This window comes from Eptatretus burgeri, chromosome 11, assembly GCF_056783735.1.
Source record: "Eptatretus burgeri isolate ZD-2024b chromosome 11, Ebu_testis_v1, whole genome shotgun sequence".
Taxonomy (NCBI): Eukaryota; Metazoa; Chordata; class Myxini; order Myxiniformes; family Myxinidae; genus Eptatretus; species Eptatretus burgeri.
Genome location: NC_140971.1, coordinates 31,044,330 through 31,064,329, shown reverse-complemented (window position 1 = coordinate 31,064,329; position 20,000 = coordinate 31,044,330). Strand labels below are relative to the sequence as shown.

The window sequence follows — 20,000 nt, the reverse complement described above, 5'->3', positions numbered from 1 at the left end:
TTTTTTGGGGGGGGGGGGGTTTCTTGGCATGACGGTGATGTTGACACTTCGATTTCTAGTGCGGTTATGATTTAAATCGTTGAGCGGCAGCCTATTAATAGGCTATGCCACGTGATCGTCAGTGATACGCTGCCGCACTATGCATAAGTTAGACTATCGTTGGGCATAGGTTGTGAACACCGACAACACGCTAAGCATTCGTTGGTATAAGTTATCTATAAGTTATCGAAACGTTCTGTGTACGTTACTAATGCGTTATGCATACGTCCAACTCGTTATGAATACGCCCAAAACTGAAAAAAAACATCAATAGTTCAGCATACGCCAGCATTTTACATACATTTTGATACGTTGCCATACGCTGGCTAAAACGTCAAGGTGTGACAGGGCCCGAAAACAGCTTGGTACAGTTCCGTAATAATTTTTTCTTGAATAAATTGTTTGATAAACATGTCATTCGTTTATTTCTACGTTCTTGTACACTGTAATACAAATGGCAAAGAAACAATCAACTGACAGAAATCGGGCGCTACCTTCTGACTCACCCTGTATATACAGTGTGTGTATATATATACATATATATATATATATACATATATATATATATATATATATATATATATATATATATATATATATATATATATATATATATATATATATATATATATATATATATATATATATATATATACATATATATATATATATATGAACATCTGGAATAAGGAAAATACATCTGGAAAATAATATATGTATATATATATATATATACATATATATATATATATATATATATATATATATATATATATATATTGTTACGTCTGGGGGGGGGGGTATGCATTCAAAGGGTAATTGGGATGTTCAATTAGGTATGCCATGCTTTTCGAGTTATACCAGGATCTCGATGCAATGAAGTAGGGATTTAGTGGTGATAGATTTCTAATTAATATCCATTTCTTTAAGGGGGAAATGGTAATTGTCATGTAATTAAATCGGGAGACGAGTTTGGGCAAGTGTTGATGCGTACTCCCTTTTAGTATTTCCGTCAGGCTTGCCGTGACGTGAAAGAACGGTGCTGTGGATGGCTCCGCCCCTTGATGACCATTGGCAGAGGGCCGCAGACGGAGGACCAATGAGGCGCTCCGTTGGAAGTTACAAAGACCCTGGAGCATGGGGCGGCCTGATTGGAGGATTGAGAGAAAGGGAGGAGATATATCTGCGGATGGCTCCGCCCCTTGATGACCATTGGCGGAGGGCCGCAGACGGAGGACAAATGAGGGGCTCGGTTGGGAGGACCAGACACTCGTGAGCCTGAAACGATCTGATTGGAAAATAAAAAGATATAAAAACAGCTGGCGGGGTTTGTTCAGTCTCTCTCTTGCCCTTGCTCGTGCCTCTTGCCCTTGCTTCACCTCGTTTGGCTCTCGTGTTCCGCTGGCTGTGGGTACGGGACCGGACGGTGGGCAGACCTGCCTCCCTATCCCGCTCGTTCTTGGCGCATGAACTGGGTTCCCTGGAGGCTGTGAGTTGTTGTGGGCCCACACCACAGGAGGTCGACGAACCAAGAACAACACCACAGTGGCTGGTTGGAGCTCACAGGCCAAGAACTACATTTCTGCGCGGAAGGTTTTACAGAACATCTGCACCACCGTGTCTCCTGCCCCTGACAGGTGCAACACCAGCTCCTCCAGCACCCACATCCAATGACTTTTGCATCGACACCACGGACAAGCCTGACGAACTAGCTACGTTGTGTGTGTGTGTGTGTGTGTGTGTGTGTGTGTGTGTGTGTGTGTGTGTGTGTGTGTGTGTGTGTGTGTGTGTGTGTGTGTGTGTGTGTGTGTGTGTGTGTGTGCCTGGCCTTAGAGGGTTTGAGATTCGTGTACCGATTTATTGATTCTTTACATTTTGCTGTATATCCATTGTAATTGTTTGTTTTCCCCCATGCCCGAATCCACACCACCCTTTGTCGAATCGCCCACAGATCCCTCCTTTTGCGGAGCTTTCTTATCACTCTTGTGTATAAATAAACACTATTTACTCAGTAAAGTGCCTCGCGCCACATTTCTCATCCCGTTTGCTTTAGAGCGATCAAAACCGCCACCCTTTGGTTATAAAAATAAACCGCCTCCATCGTTTCAGCTCATCTTACGTTGGCAGGATTTGTTCAAGTCCCATGAACATCACAATACATATATATATATATATATATATATATATATATATATATATATATATATATATATATATATATACATATACAGTACATAGTCAGTCAGTGTATCGAATGCAAAAAAATATTGTATTTATTGGTATACATAATGGTCTCCTCATGAAAGCCACCCTAAAATAGCATTAAATGTTAGATACATTATCTATCTTGGAGGTTTTGGTTTAAATGTTTTATTCTAGCCACTAATGATTAAATTTGGGACTGGCATATCAGCTCAAAGGTGCATAATGACCTGTCTTGTCTTGGTTTCATTACTGATCTGACGATAATCTGTCAACCCTGTGTTTCGCAACCGGAATATCGCATCAATAGGTGTGTAGTCCTTTTGAAGATATGTAAAGCCAACTGTTCCCACTGCTCGCATTTACTTGAGGATGATAAAGATACCACATTACTCTCCAAAAAAAGAGAAGGCAAAGTGTGTGGATTTCCTTTCGAAAGGAAATTGTTAAATTCCTGCGCTGCTCATTGGTCGTCTTTAATGAATGCAGAGTGGATTTGGATTCAATTATGAATTATAACCACAGGTTGCATCAGTGCCCCTGCTCTTTAATGCAGGAATTTTGAATTTGGGCTCAGTGCAGGTGTACAATGACCGACATCTTTTAGAAAAGCAACAAGGGATTTTTGTTTTTTAAACATTCACCAAGAGTATCAGCACACGAGACACCTGGTTTAACATGCCTCTGAAGGACTGTACAATAATTCATGCAAGGCCCTCGCTGAAAAGCACCAGTGTGACAGTTTATAATTTGCTTCGAAAAACCCAAGTGCTGCAGCCTAAGGGAGAGTATGCTACCTTTGAGATAACCCATCAGCCAATGACTTCCACTGTGGTCCCAATAAGCTCAAATAAGTGCATTTCCTCAAACAAGGGATTACATGAGATAGAATTAATAAGATATATCAATGATACTGATCTCAAAATAACTAACACTGCTGATTAAGTAATGTCACAAATTAAATATTCAAGTCGAGACATGAAAATGCTTCGTTAATATATTAATTATTAAGATACGAGTTCCTTTCAAGGAATTTCAATGCAGGAGGAGGAGGCCATTAGTCCCATCAATGCCTGCACTATGATTGTTTGTTTGTGTTCTATCCTTTTTAAATGCTGAACATCAAGCAAGGAAGCATCAGGTGCCATTTGTAAAGTCTTTGGCATGTCTCAGTCCCCATTTGATCTGCTGACCTTCCCACCTCAGATTGGATATTCTCATCATTACTTCATTAATAAATTGATATTGATCTCGCTGTACTGTATTATCATTTGCGATTTGTGTTTATCCTCACCTTGCAAACCCCCAACAAAAATACTTTGAGTCAAAAGTATCTTCAATTTATTTAAATTGGATGTGTTTGCTTTCAAAATTACATTATGACTGAAGATTGCAATTAAGCTGTTAACCACATTCGTTTATTATGCTTTTAGTGTCAGGGCACTTGCGATAGTGCTTTGTACAAAATATCGTTCAACATATTGCAAACCTGTGGAACCACTCCAAGCTAAAATAAGAGGAATGGATTTTTGTATATTTACTCTTTGCAAAAAAAACCAAACAAGAATAACAAATAAGTAGAGCCTATTGGAATTAATTCCTGAAATAAATAGGAGTGTTTAAGTGCTTTATTTTTTTTTTATAGCTACAATATAAATGGATAAATTTATTTCCAATAAAATACTAGCTTTCATTAAAGAAGCTGTTGTTTATTTCATGAAAATACAAATTATAATTTTAACACATATTTTTATCATAAGTCATTGGTAGGCTCTTTCTTTTTCCTTCTTGCCAAAATTTGTAACTTTCGCTTCTGTGTTCATTTATGTTTGGTATAGTCAAATGATATTATTCAAATTTGAGTTTTTATAAACTGAATTTTGTAAGAGAGGGGTGTGAAGTGCACAAAGTTAAGAAAGAAAAATAAAAAAAAGACAACAAACAATCAAAACTACAACTACTACTGCCACCACTTTTACCACTACCACTACTGTTAAAACCACAACTAATTCTGACAGCCACAATATCTCACCTACTCTTCGAGAATGACACCTAGGGATCTTTATCATCCGCCAACTAATTATAACAAACGAGACAACCATTTTTAAGTATTTGTGATGGACGGCATATACATTGATCCATCACTCTGTATGTAAAGCATCAGAATGACAGTTTAAAGCTGGGTCAACATTCAAACCCAGGCCAGACAGCTCAAAGTTGAATGTTTACAGCTGTATGCTATCCTGCCAGCCATCTTAAGTATCTTCAGGTAAGCCAAAGTAAAAGATTTATTTTGTAAAAAGAGACCATGGGAGTGAACACTTGTTTATCACTTCACTTTTTTTCCATGTTCTAACATGTTCTTTTTCAAATAATTTATTGTTAATCCAACAAATAAGTGACATGATCATGCTAATTAATACAATTTGTGTGCCACCTCTAAAGTAATCCAACACGTATTATTGAATGATTATGGGGAATATTAGGTCACAACAATAACGTACATGTTTACATCTTTCAGTATTTTCCAAACTTTTTTTTCTCTCTTTCGGTGATTCAGTCCCACGAGTCTGGAAAGACAACAGATGCAGATGAGCGGTTGTTCACAGGCGACCACAGCCTTTATGCCCGCGTGGGTATCTGCTCAAGTCGCATCTTGGCCTGTTGTTTAGACACTTTGGGTTACACGTTTTAGGGGTTGAAAAAGATGCAGGCTACCCACTGCGCCTGCCATAGTCCTATCAAAGAGAAAAGAGATGGCTTGAGAAGGCAGGCACGGGGGCCTTGTCTCACCGTCTCCCCCACCCTCCAGTTTCCATGGCAGGTGGGTTGCGGGGACAGCAATCTGTCAGCCGCCTTGCTGCTCACGCTGACGAGTTGAATGGGCCCTTTGAGGCTGTCCGAGCCTCTGCCCCCATTCCTTTGTTGCTGTGTCTTGGTCAGATCAGCCTGCTGGGACATCTCTTTATCTGCCACGCTGTGAGGCCTACTCCCCGACCTTGCATGACCAGGCAACTCATGATGACAGAGACCCTTTTGAGATCAGCCATAGCAGTGCTTCACACCTTAAGTCACTTAAATGGGATTGCACTCAGTCATATTTTGTCTTGATAATTAGAAATACTTGGATATGTAACAATGCATATGCTTACAATGGTGATGATTTTAAAGCATGAGTGTATTTATTGAAGCTTTTTTTGAAATGAAGGGTTTTTATCACTGATGGGGTTTGTTCGCAATGCTGTTATCCTCGATACATTTATATCAGAGTTTAATTAATCTTTGTAGTTACTCAGATACTTTTGACTTTGATTCGTGTTTCTGAACATTTTAATTTAACAAGAATATTTAAATTACGTGAAACAGCAACCCCGTAGGAACCTCAGGAGGTGTTCGGAGTGATCCAAAGGTGGGATCACAATATTATCTATGCTACAGTAAGTACAATGAATCAAGAATAATGACATAAAACTATGCTGATGAAGTCTTCCACCTCATTTCTGGTCTTACACTTTCTGCCCTCTTCATGCTCTGTCCCCCACAAGTATTTGCAGGATGCACACGGTCCACCAGCAACCCCCTCCTCATGAAACTGCCTAAATTCAGAACCACCACTCACCTCCACTCATTTATACGATACCGCTTTTTCCCCACTGGTGGAACCGCCTTCCCACACTCTCTTCAATCTCATTCTTCACTCCTGGTCTTCAAGACAGCTGTTCACTACCATCTCAGGTAATCTCCATCCAAAACCATGATCTTTTCTACACCCATTAAACCACCACCACCCTCCCAAAATGTTCTTATATATCTATCCTGTCCACCCCTTGTGTTCTCCCATAACCCTCATCGTTACTTCCACCTCATGCAGCAATTACACTACCTAGAGGTATGCACACTTGCTTCCAAGCTAACTAGCATGGGTTTGAATCCCAAACAAGCTGTAAACTGTCATCCCGATGTTTCACAGGCAGGGTGATTCATCAATGTGTGCGCCGTCCCTCGGATGGACGTTAAACGGAAGTTTCGTCTGTCAATATTTGTTGGTGGATGTTAAATATCCCGTTGTATCCTTCGCGAAGAGTAGGTGAGCTATCACCAGCACCATGCCCTAATTCCAAATTCTTGCCCTAACCAGCAGAGGGTATTGCATCAGCAGCAGAGCCACGCTCTCAGCCAATGATGCTGCCCTATACAAAGAAGATACCAACGAAGAAGAAGCAATTATACTTGGCCAAGGCTTCCAACACTGGTACGTCCAGTACGCATTGGCCGATTATTTTCTGAAAAACAAGATATGTCTTTGGAACTACCACCGGACCCAAAATGAACTGTGTACTCCAAGATGCAACAAACACCACTTGCCACTACCACACCCATCTGGTAGTTTTCGTCAAATACATCCAATGTAATTGGGGATTGAACCAAGACAAGTATGCTCCCACCAATCACATCTGTGGTTTTACGGAGACAGTGTTGTGTGCCTTTCAATGCTTATTTTCAATTTTTTTTCATTTGATAATTTCATGACCGACCAAAGACATTCAATTGTTCAACTGTCAACAAAAAAGCAAGCATTAAATGTTTATCGAATCATAGTCACTGTCAAAGTCTGAAGCCATGTGTTATATTTTTGAAATGGTTCTTAGGGAACTTTCAAATTTACTTTTTATCTTGCCACAAAGTATTTTGTTTCCACTTATTCCATCTGCACCAATCTCTAAGAACAGGCATTTCTAAAAGTTAAAAAAAAACAGAGCAATCTTTCTTCCACTTGCGAGAAAATCGATACGGGATGTCTGCAAGTGGTTTCCAAGCCATGGCTCTTCATGATGTCTACAAAGGCCAGTTGTGTTTGTCCTGAATTTTGACCATGGATTTCAAAGCCCAGCAAGTTTTGCACCTTCATAAGATATTCCCAGGGAGTGTGGAAAGAAAGACTAGATTCATAGATGTCAAGGCCAAGACCCTGTCAGAGAGAAAGACAACTATTGTGCTTTGCACTTATTTTGCAGGTAAGACTGGATGAGAGCTTTCTTACCATTTTACTTGAATTGGTATGAAAGAACATACAGTTACCATTAGCAGCAGGTTCTCAAAATAAGATTCCACTTTCAGGTGATACATCAAAAAAAAAAAAAAAAAAAAAAAAAAATATATATATATATATATATATATATGCATATGTATGTATATATCTATATCTATATCTATATGTAACATATATGTGAATGTATCCGTAGATGTTCCGTCTCCAGGGTGGACTGGTCCATAAAATTGAGAATTAAATAATCTTCCCGCTATTTGCTGCAGTACAATCCAATGGAGATGTTGGGGGCTGTAGCTCTGCTGAGCTGATGACAATATGTGGAGCTTATGCAACTGTTTAACCAGAATAGCTTTTATTAATTTAAATTCCTCCTGGCTATCCCCAGAACCGTTCTGTGTACCACAGACAAGGTTCATGAATGGCAGGCGTTTCCTGTTGGTCAGGATGCGTGCAGCAATACCGAGTGTGGCACTTGCTTCCTGGGACCCACTAGAGTAATGGGTCTGATCTCGATATACAAATACATATCCATATACATACACATACATATATACACACAAACAATTTAATAAACAGGAATAAGTCCTGTTTATTAATTTGCATGGGGCGAGGGTGTAAAAATCCTGACTCAATCTGGAACTCAAACCCACGGACCTCATATGTGGCGACTCGGACTTTCGCCCTCCCGCACAGGTACTGATAGCGCCACGCCCCATGATACACTGAATCCATGCCTCCCCAGGCCGGACCCAGACGTCTGTTACCCTCTGGCTCACAGCAAGCAGAGACATGAATATCACTGCCAAGGTAAGTGAATCTCTCTGTGACAACAACATCTTTGCCACAAACAGGTGCAGACAGGATAGCAGATACATCCAAGATGTCAGTGAAAGCCTGGATTTTAGTTTTGACCCAGGAAACCCGTAATTCAAGCAGCTCCGACTCCTCATTCAGCACATAAATGGCCCCAAAAAGGATATCTAGAGTCTCCGCAAAGATGACTGCATCATCTGCGAAATCAAGGTCAGAGATCTTGACATTCCCAAACGATGCACCGCAGCTTGATGTCTCCCACATCCTCCCCATAATCCAGTCCATACAAGTGCTGAAAAGTGTGGGGGCCAGTACACACCCCTTACGAACTCCAGTAACAACTGGAAATAAGTCAGAAATGGTACCACCACTGAAAAGTGTGGGGGCCAGAACACACCCCTTACGAACTCCAGTAACAACTGGAAATAAGTCAGAGATGGTACCACCACTGAAAAGTGTGGGGGCCAGAACACCCCTTACGAACTCCAGTAACAACTGGAAATAAGTCAGAGATGGTACCACCACATCTCATCACACTCAGTACCAGAGTACTGTGTGCATCTCGTAACTGGTGACGAGCCAACAAGTGATGAAACCGGTCTGGGGGCTGGGATTCAATGGGACTTTGCAATGGGATTCTCATGCATGTGCTTCTTGTGAATATCTGCAACTGTAGAGGAACCCAGGTAGGTTTGAAATAGCAAAGGGCTGACCTTGTATAACTTTTCTTAGCTCCTTCATGCAGCTTTCTTTAGCTGGAAGACCATGGGGATACACACACTGAGAACACATACTGAGAATACACACACACACACACACACACACACACACACACACACACACACACACACACACACACACACACACACACACACACACACACACACACACACACACACACACACACACACACACACACACACAACCTCCCTCTCACCTGGAATGGAAAGGACCAAGGGCCATGTCAAAGGTTTCGAAGGCAGCAAAAAAAAACTGCACACGAGGGGCCTGTTATCACGCTGTTCCACATGTGTTTGCAACGTGGTGTGGCCCTGAATCTTGGTGGGATTTGTCGACTCCACAATGCCGGAAATGAAGGCCAAAGCTTTGGCGACTCTCTCTTGCTGAGTTCCACCTTCTGGGAATGAGAGGCCGAATTTCGTGGGATCAAGGACCTCGCTAAATACGACTAATGGGAGCAAGAACTGAGGCGAGGGCAGCTGCTTTGGTGAGGCTGAGGACTGTGAAAGTGGTGCTTGGAGTTGTGCTGATCAACATGCATTTGGGATGTGACCTGGCCTTACGGCTTGTTGGGTTTTGCTGACTCCATCCCACCGAGGATGGATGAGACCGAGGAAGGATGAGACTGAAATGAAATCAAGGAGGAATGAGACCAAGAAGTAAGACATCGAACTACGGAGAGACCTGGTGTGGAGGTAATGACCGGTGGCAGTGGGGCACCATGTCTGAACAGGCAGGGATGTCCCTGGGTAGAATCGGGTGTACCATAGAGGTCACAAGAGAGGTCACATGGATCTACATCGTCACCACTTTAGGGACAGATGGGAAAACTGAGCATGGATAAGGAGACATCTTCGTCCATGAGTCCTGGTTCCTTGCTGGGGTGAATGTGGATGTTTCGGGACCAGGAAAGGCTCGTTCAGCCTTGGAGACTCGCGAGTTGTGTTGGCGGCACATTATGTGCATGCTTGGGCCGTGTGCACATGTACGTGCACAATTGTGATTTGTGCACATGCTGTGCATTGCATGTTGCACTTGTGTACACAAGTTATGTGTGACATATTTCACTTGTTATATACACACGTTATATTTGAAACACTGCACTTGTTATAGACACACACGTTATGCGTGACACATTATCCATAATATATACACATGTTATAAGTGAAATATTACAATTGTTAAATACACACATTATACATGACATTCATGTTATATACACATATTACATGTAACATACATGGATATTGCATGCACCACACGTGTTATGTGTGAAATGTTGGACTTGTTATATGTACACATTATGAGTGACATGTTATTGATGTTATATATATACACATATTGTACCTGACATTGCACTTGTTATAAACACGTTATGTGTGACATATACAGTACATGTTACATACACACGTTACGACATATTGCACATGTTATGTACACTTATTATATGCGATATATTTTACAGATTATAAACACAAATATTACACACACGCGCACACACACAAACACACACACACACACACACACACACACACACACACGATGATATTTGAAGACCAGGTAGGTCTCCATTCCAACTCATGAAACCCACCTACGTGTGGAGGTAGCAGTGAATAACAGCAATTTTCATGCACACAATCACAATACATATATGTATATATATATATATATATATATATATATATATATATATATATATATATATATATATACACACACACACACACACACACACACACACACACACACACACACACACACACGTACAAGCAAGGTACTCGTGCTATGCATGAGAGGGGCTGGGTAGCCGGTTCGTGAAGGACTTGGGCAAAAATAAAAAAAATTACTGCAGATTACCCCAACAGAAATAAGGTGGGTAATATATCTGTGATGTCACAATGGTGAAACTGCAAATTTCGAATCTGTGAATGTCACAGATGGAAAACCTCACATAATTTCCTCATTCTGCACTTAAACTCAATCTCTCTCGACATTTTCATTCCAAACAGCATCATTCCAATCACAAACTAATTGTACACCATTAATATAACAAAATGAAAACATCGGTGAGGTCAAGGAACATCGATGCCGTTTTCCTGCAACACCCAATACTGACAAATCTCCTGGTGAGAAAAGACACATGCAAAACAGTTCGTACGAACCAAAAATTAAAATCATAATTGTTTTGAGTAATTTATTAAACCTTCCACCCACCGAAGAATGGATAAAAGTGGGGTCGTTCAGGTGGAAACTCAAAATCACAATTGCATTGAGATGTGATCAAACCAGCAAATGTTTCTGCCAAACAAGTGATTGTGTTTACTTCTGCATCGGGAGCAGTTTCTTACGGATCGAAAGTCAGAATCTCAATTGTATTGAGGAAGTTGTGAAAACTCCCACCCACCTGAGGACATCCGCTGGGACCCCAAAGCTTCCACAGAAGGGTTGATGGGGCGAGCCCCAAAACTGATCGAGTATTTTTGGAACGGACGGACACACTCCTGCTTTATTTTTTATTTGTTTATGTATATATATATATATATATATATATATATATATATGTATGTATATATATGTATGTATATATATATATGTGTATATATATATATATATATATATATATATATATAATGAGGGTGGTCCAAAAACAGCAAAAAAAAAAATATTAAAAATTCAGATGTTGTCTCCACAAGCCTTAAATTATTCCACTATGATTCAATAATGGGCATAAAAAACTTAGGTTGATCGGAGGTGATTTAGAGGTCCCTCCATATGACGACTTTTAGTTTCATGAATTGGTTAAATTAGGGTATGGTCAGGTACGATTACGGGTACTTCTGGATGTCCGAGGTGGAAATGGAGTACATTTTTGAACTCTATGGGGTCGATTTACTCGAAGAAATGACTGCACCGACATTGAATTCACTACCATTTCGAAAATATGACCTAAAACAAGATTTATCATCACTGGAGTTGAGTAACTAATCCCACTCATTTCGATATTTTCTAATCTATAATTAATTTGTCGTCTGTCTAAACATTTCTTAGAGTAAATCGACACCACTGAGTTCGAAAATGCAGTCCATTTTCACCTAGGAAGTTCAGAAGTGTACGGATTCGTTTCTGACCATACCCTAATTTTTCAATCAATGGAATTACAAACTATTAGAATATTTCGTCTCATTTACCAAATAACACTATCATCTCCACCTCTATTGCTGTCTCCACTCCCGCCTGAACTTATTTCTAGCCGGCCCAACATCCAGTGTTTTCGATTCAATGATTCACGAAAAATATGTTAGTTATTTATTTAGTTATTATTATATTCAAATATAATAGCTGGCGGGATTCGCACCCTACTCTTGACAGCCAAATGTTGAAGATTCGGCATCAATGAACAGCACCGCCATCTCCGGGGTTATAACGCCGGCTGGCTCGGCACAGTTCTCGGGTGACGCGCCTCAGATCACGATACCAAAATACACCTGTGCCTTGCCAGTTGGGGAAATAGACCCCGGTTACAGACAGGGTTTGTCAGAGACCGAGCGGAGTCTGCCAGTCCATAACCATTTTGGTTTTAAATACAAATCGAGCGAATTGTTCCTCAGCACGGCACGAATAAACTCAATGCGGCAACTTTCATATGAATCAGCCAGATTTATTGGGGACACGTCGGGGAATACGACTCAAGCAAAACATTCAAGAACGTTATAATTAATCTATAACCAGCTCTTATCTTGGGAGCTACGGATTACGGGTTTCGAAGGGAACCCTATCAAGATAAACCTTAGACAACATGCAGACAAACCACAGAGTACTTGGTGATGCCTCATGGACGAGGGGAAAGTTTCAAAGGCACGAATGTGGCTCGTGACAAGCCGATGTCAACGGATTCGAGCACCCAGCTCGAACACGCCGCGTGGCAAAATGGCAGCGTCGTCCTTTTGTCACACCGCCCACGCACGCAGCCTCAGCGCATTCAGCCCCTGTAAGGTCTCGCTGTCGAGATGCGATGAAAACTTGTGTGCAGAACACACCTTGTGACACAATTGTCTGGAGTAGTCCAATAAATCTGATGTTATGTTACATTTTTATTTATTTTATTCCTACTGTCGTCATGTAGCACCAGAAGAAAACAATGAAGAAAAGAGAATAATAAAAGAAAGCTACAGCACGTCAGATTTATCGGACTAGATGGACGGACGACGGATTTATCGGACGAGTCGGGACTCTAGAGTTGACAAGTAACTTATATTAGCATGCACACAATGTACAAGTCAATGCGTAAGAGTCCTGAGGATATGAGGCCGTGTAATAGGACAGATAAATTTGTCTTTCATGGTTGTGCCAACATATTTTTCCTGTTCATTTATTACAGCATTTTGGCTAATTGTTAATGAATAGCAAGCCAATGGAAGCAGTACCTTCACTTTAGAATAAACCCATGTATGTCGAGTGCAGCCATACCTGGCTTGCATGTATGTGGAATCGTACCTATCCCAGCAGGCTGGTTTCAACGAACAATTCAATAAGCTGCAAAATATGGGTGCAGGTTTCTCACATTGTTTGATCTTAAAATTATCTCCTTGCGCCTTGAAATGATGCAATATTAATGTTTAGTATTTTACTTGTATGTCCCTGTAAGTTTCTTTTTTAATGGAAAGGTTCAACAGTCACATTTAATATTTTGTGGACATGGTAAAACCCTTTATTGTGCATACATTTATTGGATTTGAACACGACTACGACAAGGTAGTAAAGGGATAAATAATTGCCTCGTGATTGGTGTGCATACACGGCTCAGAAGCAGAATTTCTTTTCCATGAAACAATCACAGGAATTAAGACGATCAGTGAGATAGCAAACAAATGTGCACAATGCATTTGTACGTACTTTATACAGCGCACGACATCTAGTCAATCCACTCTGTGTGGTTCTGCATATGACGTGAACGCTGCGGTTTGCTGAATGCAACTTTTTTAAGGGGCAGCGCATAGCAAGTTGTGAAAAGCACCAGAAATGTTCGAAATATTGGTCTAATTATCCCATTTTTTTATTTTAAAAAAGAAACATGGGTGATTTCTTCACGAGGAAGGTCAAGTTAATATATAAATAACCAGAAAGTTTTGAGTGTCATGAGACCTTTAAGCTCATCGTCCGCACCATGTATGCATGTGCCCACGTACCTGCTTCGTTCCAGAGTCACCTCTGTCCGGTCACTCCTCTCCAGCAGGTTGTTCATCATCGATTCGCCACACTCCTCCGGGGCTGTCAGCTCCACATGCTGGACCTGTACAAAATGTGTTTCATTCGTCAACAACCCCGTATGCTCCCTCAATGTCTCCATCACCAAGGTTTGCTCTAATTGTGGTGTCATCCAACAAGTGATGTCAATCAAGTCCCGCACCACTAACATTCCTCCCTGTGGTGATATCACACATCCCATATTATTGTGCTGTTCTACTTCCTGGCTCCATTTTCCTTTCCATATGAGTCGTTCTTCCTCTCCGAGCCATTTCAGTTGTTCGTTATCTTTCCGGAGTTTTTCCATCTCCGCGTACTCCAACCTTGCTCTCTCCTTTAGTTGGTCAATTTCAAATTCATGTTCTTTTTGTTTCCTATCCCACTGTCTCTCTTGTTCTTCCTTCTACAATCTCGTCGTTTCCCTTAATTGATTGATTTCCCTTTCCTGCTTCATTCGTTGTTCTTTCACTACTCTTTCTTCCATCTCATTCTTTAATCTTGCCTTGGCTTCTAACTGTTCCATCTGCACAGTGTGGTTCCTTCGCGTTTCATTCTCCGTTTTCTTTCTTTCCTCTCTTAACATCCTCAGCTCGTTTTGTAATTCCCTCTCTTTGTTTTGGTGTTTCTGTAACTCAGAAGCTTTTTCCCATAATTCCTTGCTCATCAAAGCACCACTTTTGCATTCTTCCCTCCTCATTTCATCCATTCTCTTACCGTATTCCTTAGTTGTTCCAGATATGTCTCTTCTTTCTATCTCCTGTTCTCGGATTTCTCTTATCCGATTGCCTCTTCTTACCTTTTCCTTCAGTTCTGGCAATTCCAAATCGTGTTCCCGTTTTTCCTTTTCCAGCTTTATTTTCCATTTTTCCTCCAAGCTCTTCCTATCCCAGGAGTTACTAATTTGCTCCTCCTCTATTCCCTTGTTCTGTTTTCTCTTCTCTTGTTCCAACTTATGGTTACTCCACTCTACTTTCCTCATTTCTCCCTGTAGTTCCTTGAACTGTCTTGACTTTTCCAACAATTCTTCCTTCCTTTGCTCCAGATATTTCTCTCCTCTTTCTATCTTCTGTTCCAGGGTTTCTCTTATCTGATTGCCTGATCTTACCTCTTCCTTCAATTGTTTCAATTCCAATCGTGTTCCCGTTTTTCCTTTTCCAGCTTTGTTTTCCATTCTTCCTCCAAGCTCTTCCTTATCCCGGGAGTAACTAATTTGCTCCTCTATTCTTTTGTTCAGTTCGCTCTTCTCATGTTCCACCAACCTAGGAAACCACTCTACTTTAATCATTTCTCCATGTAGTACCTCGCCTATGTGGGCTAAGTCCTTTTCCAGCCCCTGAATTAGTTCCTGTGCATCGGCCAATTGTTGTGACTCCCCGTGCACATAATTTCCCTGAACCTCATCTGCCTGCCGCAGTGCCTCGTCCAATTTAATTTGCAACTCCTCAATATAATTCCCATCACACTCCACCTGTTCCAAGGCATCCGACAATCGTGCATGAAGCTCATCAATGTACACGTTGTCATCCTGCTTCGTTTGCCATGGGGCATGCCATGTCCATGTGGTTCGAACCGGTAGGCGGGAGAGCTTTTTTTCGTGCTGTGCGGTTCGTTGCGCTATTCATAGTAACCCTCTCCCGCTTCGTGTCGCGCTGAGGTGGAGCCACACCGCCATTTTGTGACTCCATATTTCTTTATAATTTCGAAGTTTTACACCCAATCCGCTCAAAATAAAATGAAAGCAAATTTGGAATTTGCGAGCGACGGATTTTTTTTTCCTGCGCATCTCGTAACCAATGTTCGAGGTGCGAACGACATCAGATGTTGTTGAATCGGTGTCCTGCAAATTTATGGGGGTGGATGGGTTCACACCCCACTCCTGACTACCAGTGTAAAGGATTTGCACCCTCCTCTTGACAGCCAAATGTTGAAGATTCGGCGTCACTTAACAGCACCGCCGTCTCCAAGGTTGTAACGTCGGCTGGCTCGGCACAGTTTTCGGGTTACGCGCCTCAGATCACGATACCAAAATACACCTGTGCCTTGCCAGTTGGGGAAATAGACCCCGGTTACAGACTGGGTTTGTCAGAGACCGAGCGGAGTCTGCCAGTCCGTAACCATTTTGGTTTTAAATACAAATCGAGCGAATTGTTCCTCAGCACGGCACAAATAAACTCACTGCGGCAACTTTCATATGAATCAGCCAGATTTATTGGGGACACATCGGTGAACACGACACAAGGAAAACATTCACAAATGTTATAATTAATCCATAACCCGCTCTTAACTAGGGAGCTACGGATTACGGGTTTTGAAGAGAACCCTAGCGAGATAAACCTTAGACAACATGCAGACAACATGCAGACAAGATACAGAGTACTTGGTGATGACTCATGGATGAGGGGAAAGTGTCAAAGGCACAAATGCGGCTCGTGACAAGCCGATGTCAACGGATTTGAGCACCCAGCTCGAACACGCCGCGTGGAAAAATGGCGGCGTCGTCCTTTTGTCGCACCACCCACGCACGCAGCCTCAGCGCGTTCAGCCCCCGTAAGGTCGACTGCACAAGAGCGGAAGATCCACGGTGTGCTCAAGCTGGCTTTTCACAAGTTCCAACCTACAAATCCAGGCCTGGCCTGCTCACCAGATCAGGCCAAATCGGGGTGTTGGGCTCCGCAGGGGGATCGACGGGATTACAAGACGTGTTGAGCAGTGCCATGAGTAGGGACAGTCAGAGGCTCCGTCACTGGACTCCGGATGAACCTGTCAAGGACCTCCTAATAAAAGTCGATCGCCGACTCCCCTCATGCAGTTCCTCCTGCCTCTTTCACGAAGCAGATCGCAGACAGACACAGCCGTCCCTTACACAGCAGATCGTGACTCCAACAAGCCGTTTTTCTCTTGCCTTCCCGGCGCTCACTCTCTGGACACTCCCCTGGGGACCCGTGATTGGTCCATCGCTCTAGATTGCAGCTGCCCTCCACCAATCGGCTGCCGACACGTCTCGCCGACCGACACTCTCAGAGCGCTGGGCGGGGCTAGTTCGGTGAGGGGAAGGAAAAATAAGCAAGGCACCTCCCGGTCCACCACCACTGTACGAACACTGGACAGCCTGCTACACCTCCCGATACACATGTAACGTCCAATTTCCGAACAACCTGACTAATCATGCATTCAAGGGGGAATCTGGGCTAATCCTATATTTAATAACACACTATGGGCCATTTCTGCAACAAAAAAAATGTATATATACATATATACATAAACATATGTACAGTATACGATTTTGCAGGTTTTCCCACTTACAAAGCACGTAGAGGTCTGTAATTTTTATCATAGGTACACTTCAACTGTGAAAGACGGAGTCTAAAACAAAAATCCTGAAAATCACATTGTGTGATTTTTAAATAATTAATTTGCATTTTATTGCATGAAATAAGTATTTGATCACCTACCAACCAGTAAGAATTCCAGCTCTCACAGACCTGTTAGTTTTGTCTTTAAGAAGCCCTCCCATTCTCCACTCATTACCTGTATTAACTGCACCTGTTTGAACTCATTATCTGCATAAAAGACAGCTGTCCACATTCAATCAGACTCCAACCTCTCCACAATGGGCAAGACCAGAGAGCTGTCTAAGGACATCAGGGACAAAATTGTAGACTTGCACAAAGCTGGGATGGGCTACAGGACAATAGGCAAGCAGCTTGGTGAGAAGGCAACAACTGTTGGCACAATTATTAGAAAATGGAAGAAGTTCAAGATAACAGTCAATCTCCCTCGGTCTGGGGCTCCATGCAAGATCTCACCTCGTGGAGCCTCAATGATCATGAGAAAGGTGAGGGATCAGCCCAGAACTACACGGCAGGACCTGGTCAATGACCTGAAGAGAGCTGGGACCACAGTATCAAAGAAAACCATAAGTAACACACTACGCCGTCATGGATTAAAATCCTGCAGTGCACGCAAGGTCTCTCTGCTCAAGCCAGAGCATGTCCAGGCCCGTCTGAAGTTTGCCAATGACCATCTGGATGATCCAGAGGAGGAATGGGAGAAGGTCATGTGGTCTGAGACCAAAATAGAGCTTTTTGGGTTAAACTCCACTCGCCATGTTTGGAGGAAGAAGAAGGATGAGTACAACCCCAAGAACACCATCCCAACCGTGAAGCCTGGAGGTGGAAACATCATTCTTTGGGGATGCTTTTCTGCAAAGGGGACAGGACGACTACACCGTATTGAGGGGAGGATGGATGGGGCCATGTATCACGAGATCTTAGCCAACAACCTCCTTCCCTCAACAAGAGCATTGAAGATGGGGCGTGGCTGGGTCTTCCAGCATGACAACGACCCGAAACATACAGCCAGGACAACTAAGGAGTGGCTCCGTAAGAAGCATCTCAAGGTCTTGGAGTGGCCTAGCCATTCTCCAGACCTGAACCCAATAGAAAATCTTTGGAGGGAGCTGAAGGTCTGTGTTGCCCAGCGACAGCCCCGAAACCTGAAGGATCTGGAGAAGATCTGTATGGAGGAGTGGGCCAAAATCCCTGGTGCAGTCTGTGCAAACCTGGTTAAGTACGACAGGAAACGTCTGATCTCTGTAATTGCAAACAAAGGTTTCTGTACCAAATATTAAGTTCTGTTTTTCTGATGTATCAAATACTTATTTCATGCAATAAAATGCAAATTAATTATTTAAAAATCATACAATGTGATTTTCAGGATTTTTGTTTTAGACTCCTGTACTGTACTGAAATGGAAGATGCTTAGCAGGCAGACACGAGCGGAAGGACAGTCGAGCCGGGCTGTGTTGTACAAGTACGAGCGCGGGTGTACTCTGCCCGGCAGCTCTCCTTTATTCGTATGCACCTGCACGAGCCGGCCGACTCCAGCATTACTACGACGCCTCAGGCGGCGCGCACACCTCATATCCCTTGCCGATACACTGACCCCCACGGCCACTCCTCCCATCATCACGCCCACCATGCATCATCACCATTCCCTTCCCCATAGGCCCGCAGACTCCACCACACTCCTCCCCCTTAAAACTATGATTATTAAATGAGTACCATTATAAGAAGCATACAGAACACGAAGGACTCCGTATAATAATCATGGAAATAAAATGAAAACAGCGAAGTAGAACAGCACACCACCTCATATAATGTCAGGTCAAGCAGCAAAGGTCAGGCTCCAAAGACGGAGCTGCACAAGCCCCCCCCCCCCCCGCCACTCTGACCGCGTTACCGATATGAAGCAGCAAATGAGAAGCACAGCAGCACTACGCAGCAAAAACGCCCCCAGGCGGCCCATGCTGACATGGCCCTCGCCGAGGTCGTGCCGACCTTTCGAGCCAACCCCCTCCGGCACCATCAAATGCCTCCGGCCCACTCCCCCCAGGCAGACCCGAAGTAGATAAACATTCCGAGGCCGGAAGCCCGCTGTCTGGAAGCCGTGGCGCCAGCCTTGATCGACCTTGGCCGGGGGCGCTGAACAGCGCCGCTGGCTGCACGCATTTAATGCTCCAAAACAACACACGCACCACAATCAGTTGAGACGCCAACGCCCGTCCCAACGGCCTTGAGCGAACACAGAGAGCTGCGCTCGCAATCAGAGGTGGGGGTAACGCCGACCAGGGCACCAGTCTTGGTTCCGAGTCGACCTCCGAGACCCACACGGCAGCTAGACGGGAGCAACTCCATTTAAACCACACTGCAATCATAGGCTCGTTATAAATCACTACGAACATTATACGAAGCATTGCAAACTCATTTGTCCGTACAGCGCGCTTCTCTGATAAAATCTCAGCACATGACAAAACAACTACCTGTGGCCCGGGACAATGGAAGGCCAGCCCAACCTTTTTATTCGCCACCACCGCTCCTGAAGCCCCCACATCACATTGATCATAATACAA

At 42.9% G+C, this 20,000-nt stretch overlaps 1 protein-coding gene and 1 long non-coding RNA gene across 11 annotated transcripts in view; one reads left to right on the top strand and one right to left on the bottom strand.

Annotated features, from left to right (window-relative positions):
- LOC147016769 (uncharacterized) overlaps positions 1-20,000 on the bottom strand; it is a 452,599-nt gene that overhangs the window by 322,234 nt on the left and 110,365 nt on the right. For all 9 annotated transcript variants that reach the window (XR_015049175.1, XR_015049178.1, XR_015049176.1 and 6 more), the window contains exon 2: positions 14,032-14,135. Coding sequence is in view for 6 of the 9 variants with exons in the window: in XM_085845744.1 (XP_085701870.1) it covers positions 14,032-14,135 (104 nt within the window). In the remaining 3 variants the exon portion in view is untranslated. The remainder of the gene's footprint in view (positions 1-14,031; positions 14,136-20,000) is intronic.
- Positions 1,123-6,833, top strand: LOC147016770 (uncharacterized). Of its 2 annotated transcripts, none has more exons than XR_015049174.1 (3): positions 1,123-1,676; positions 5,787-5,976; positions 6,383-6,833. It is a non-coding gene; the product is annotated as an uncharacterized LOC147016770 (long non-coding RNA). The 2 variants fall into 2 exon arrangements; XR_015049173.1 differs by having other exon boundaries at positions 6,380-6,833.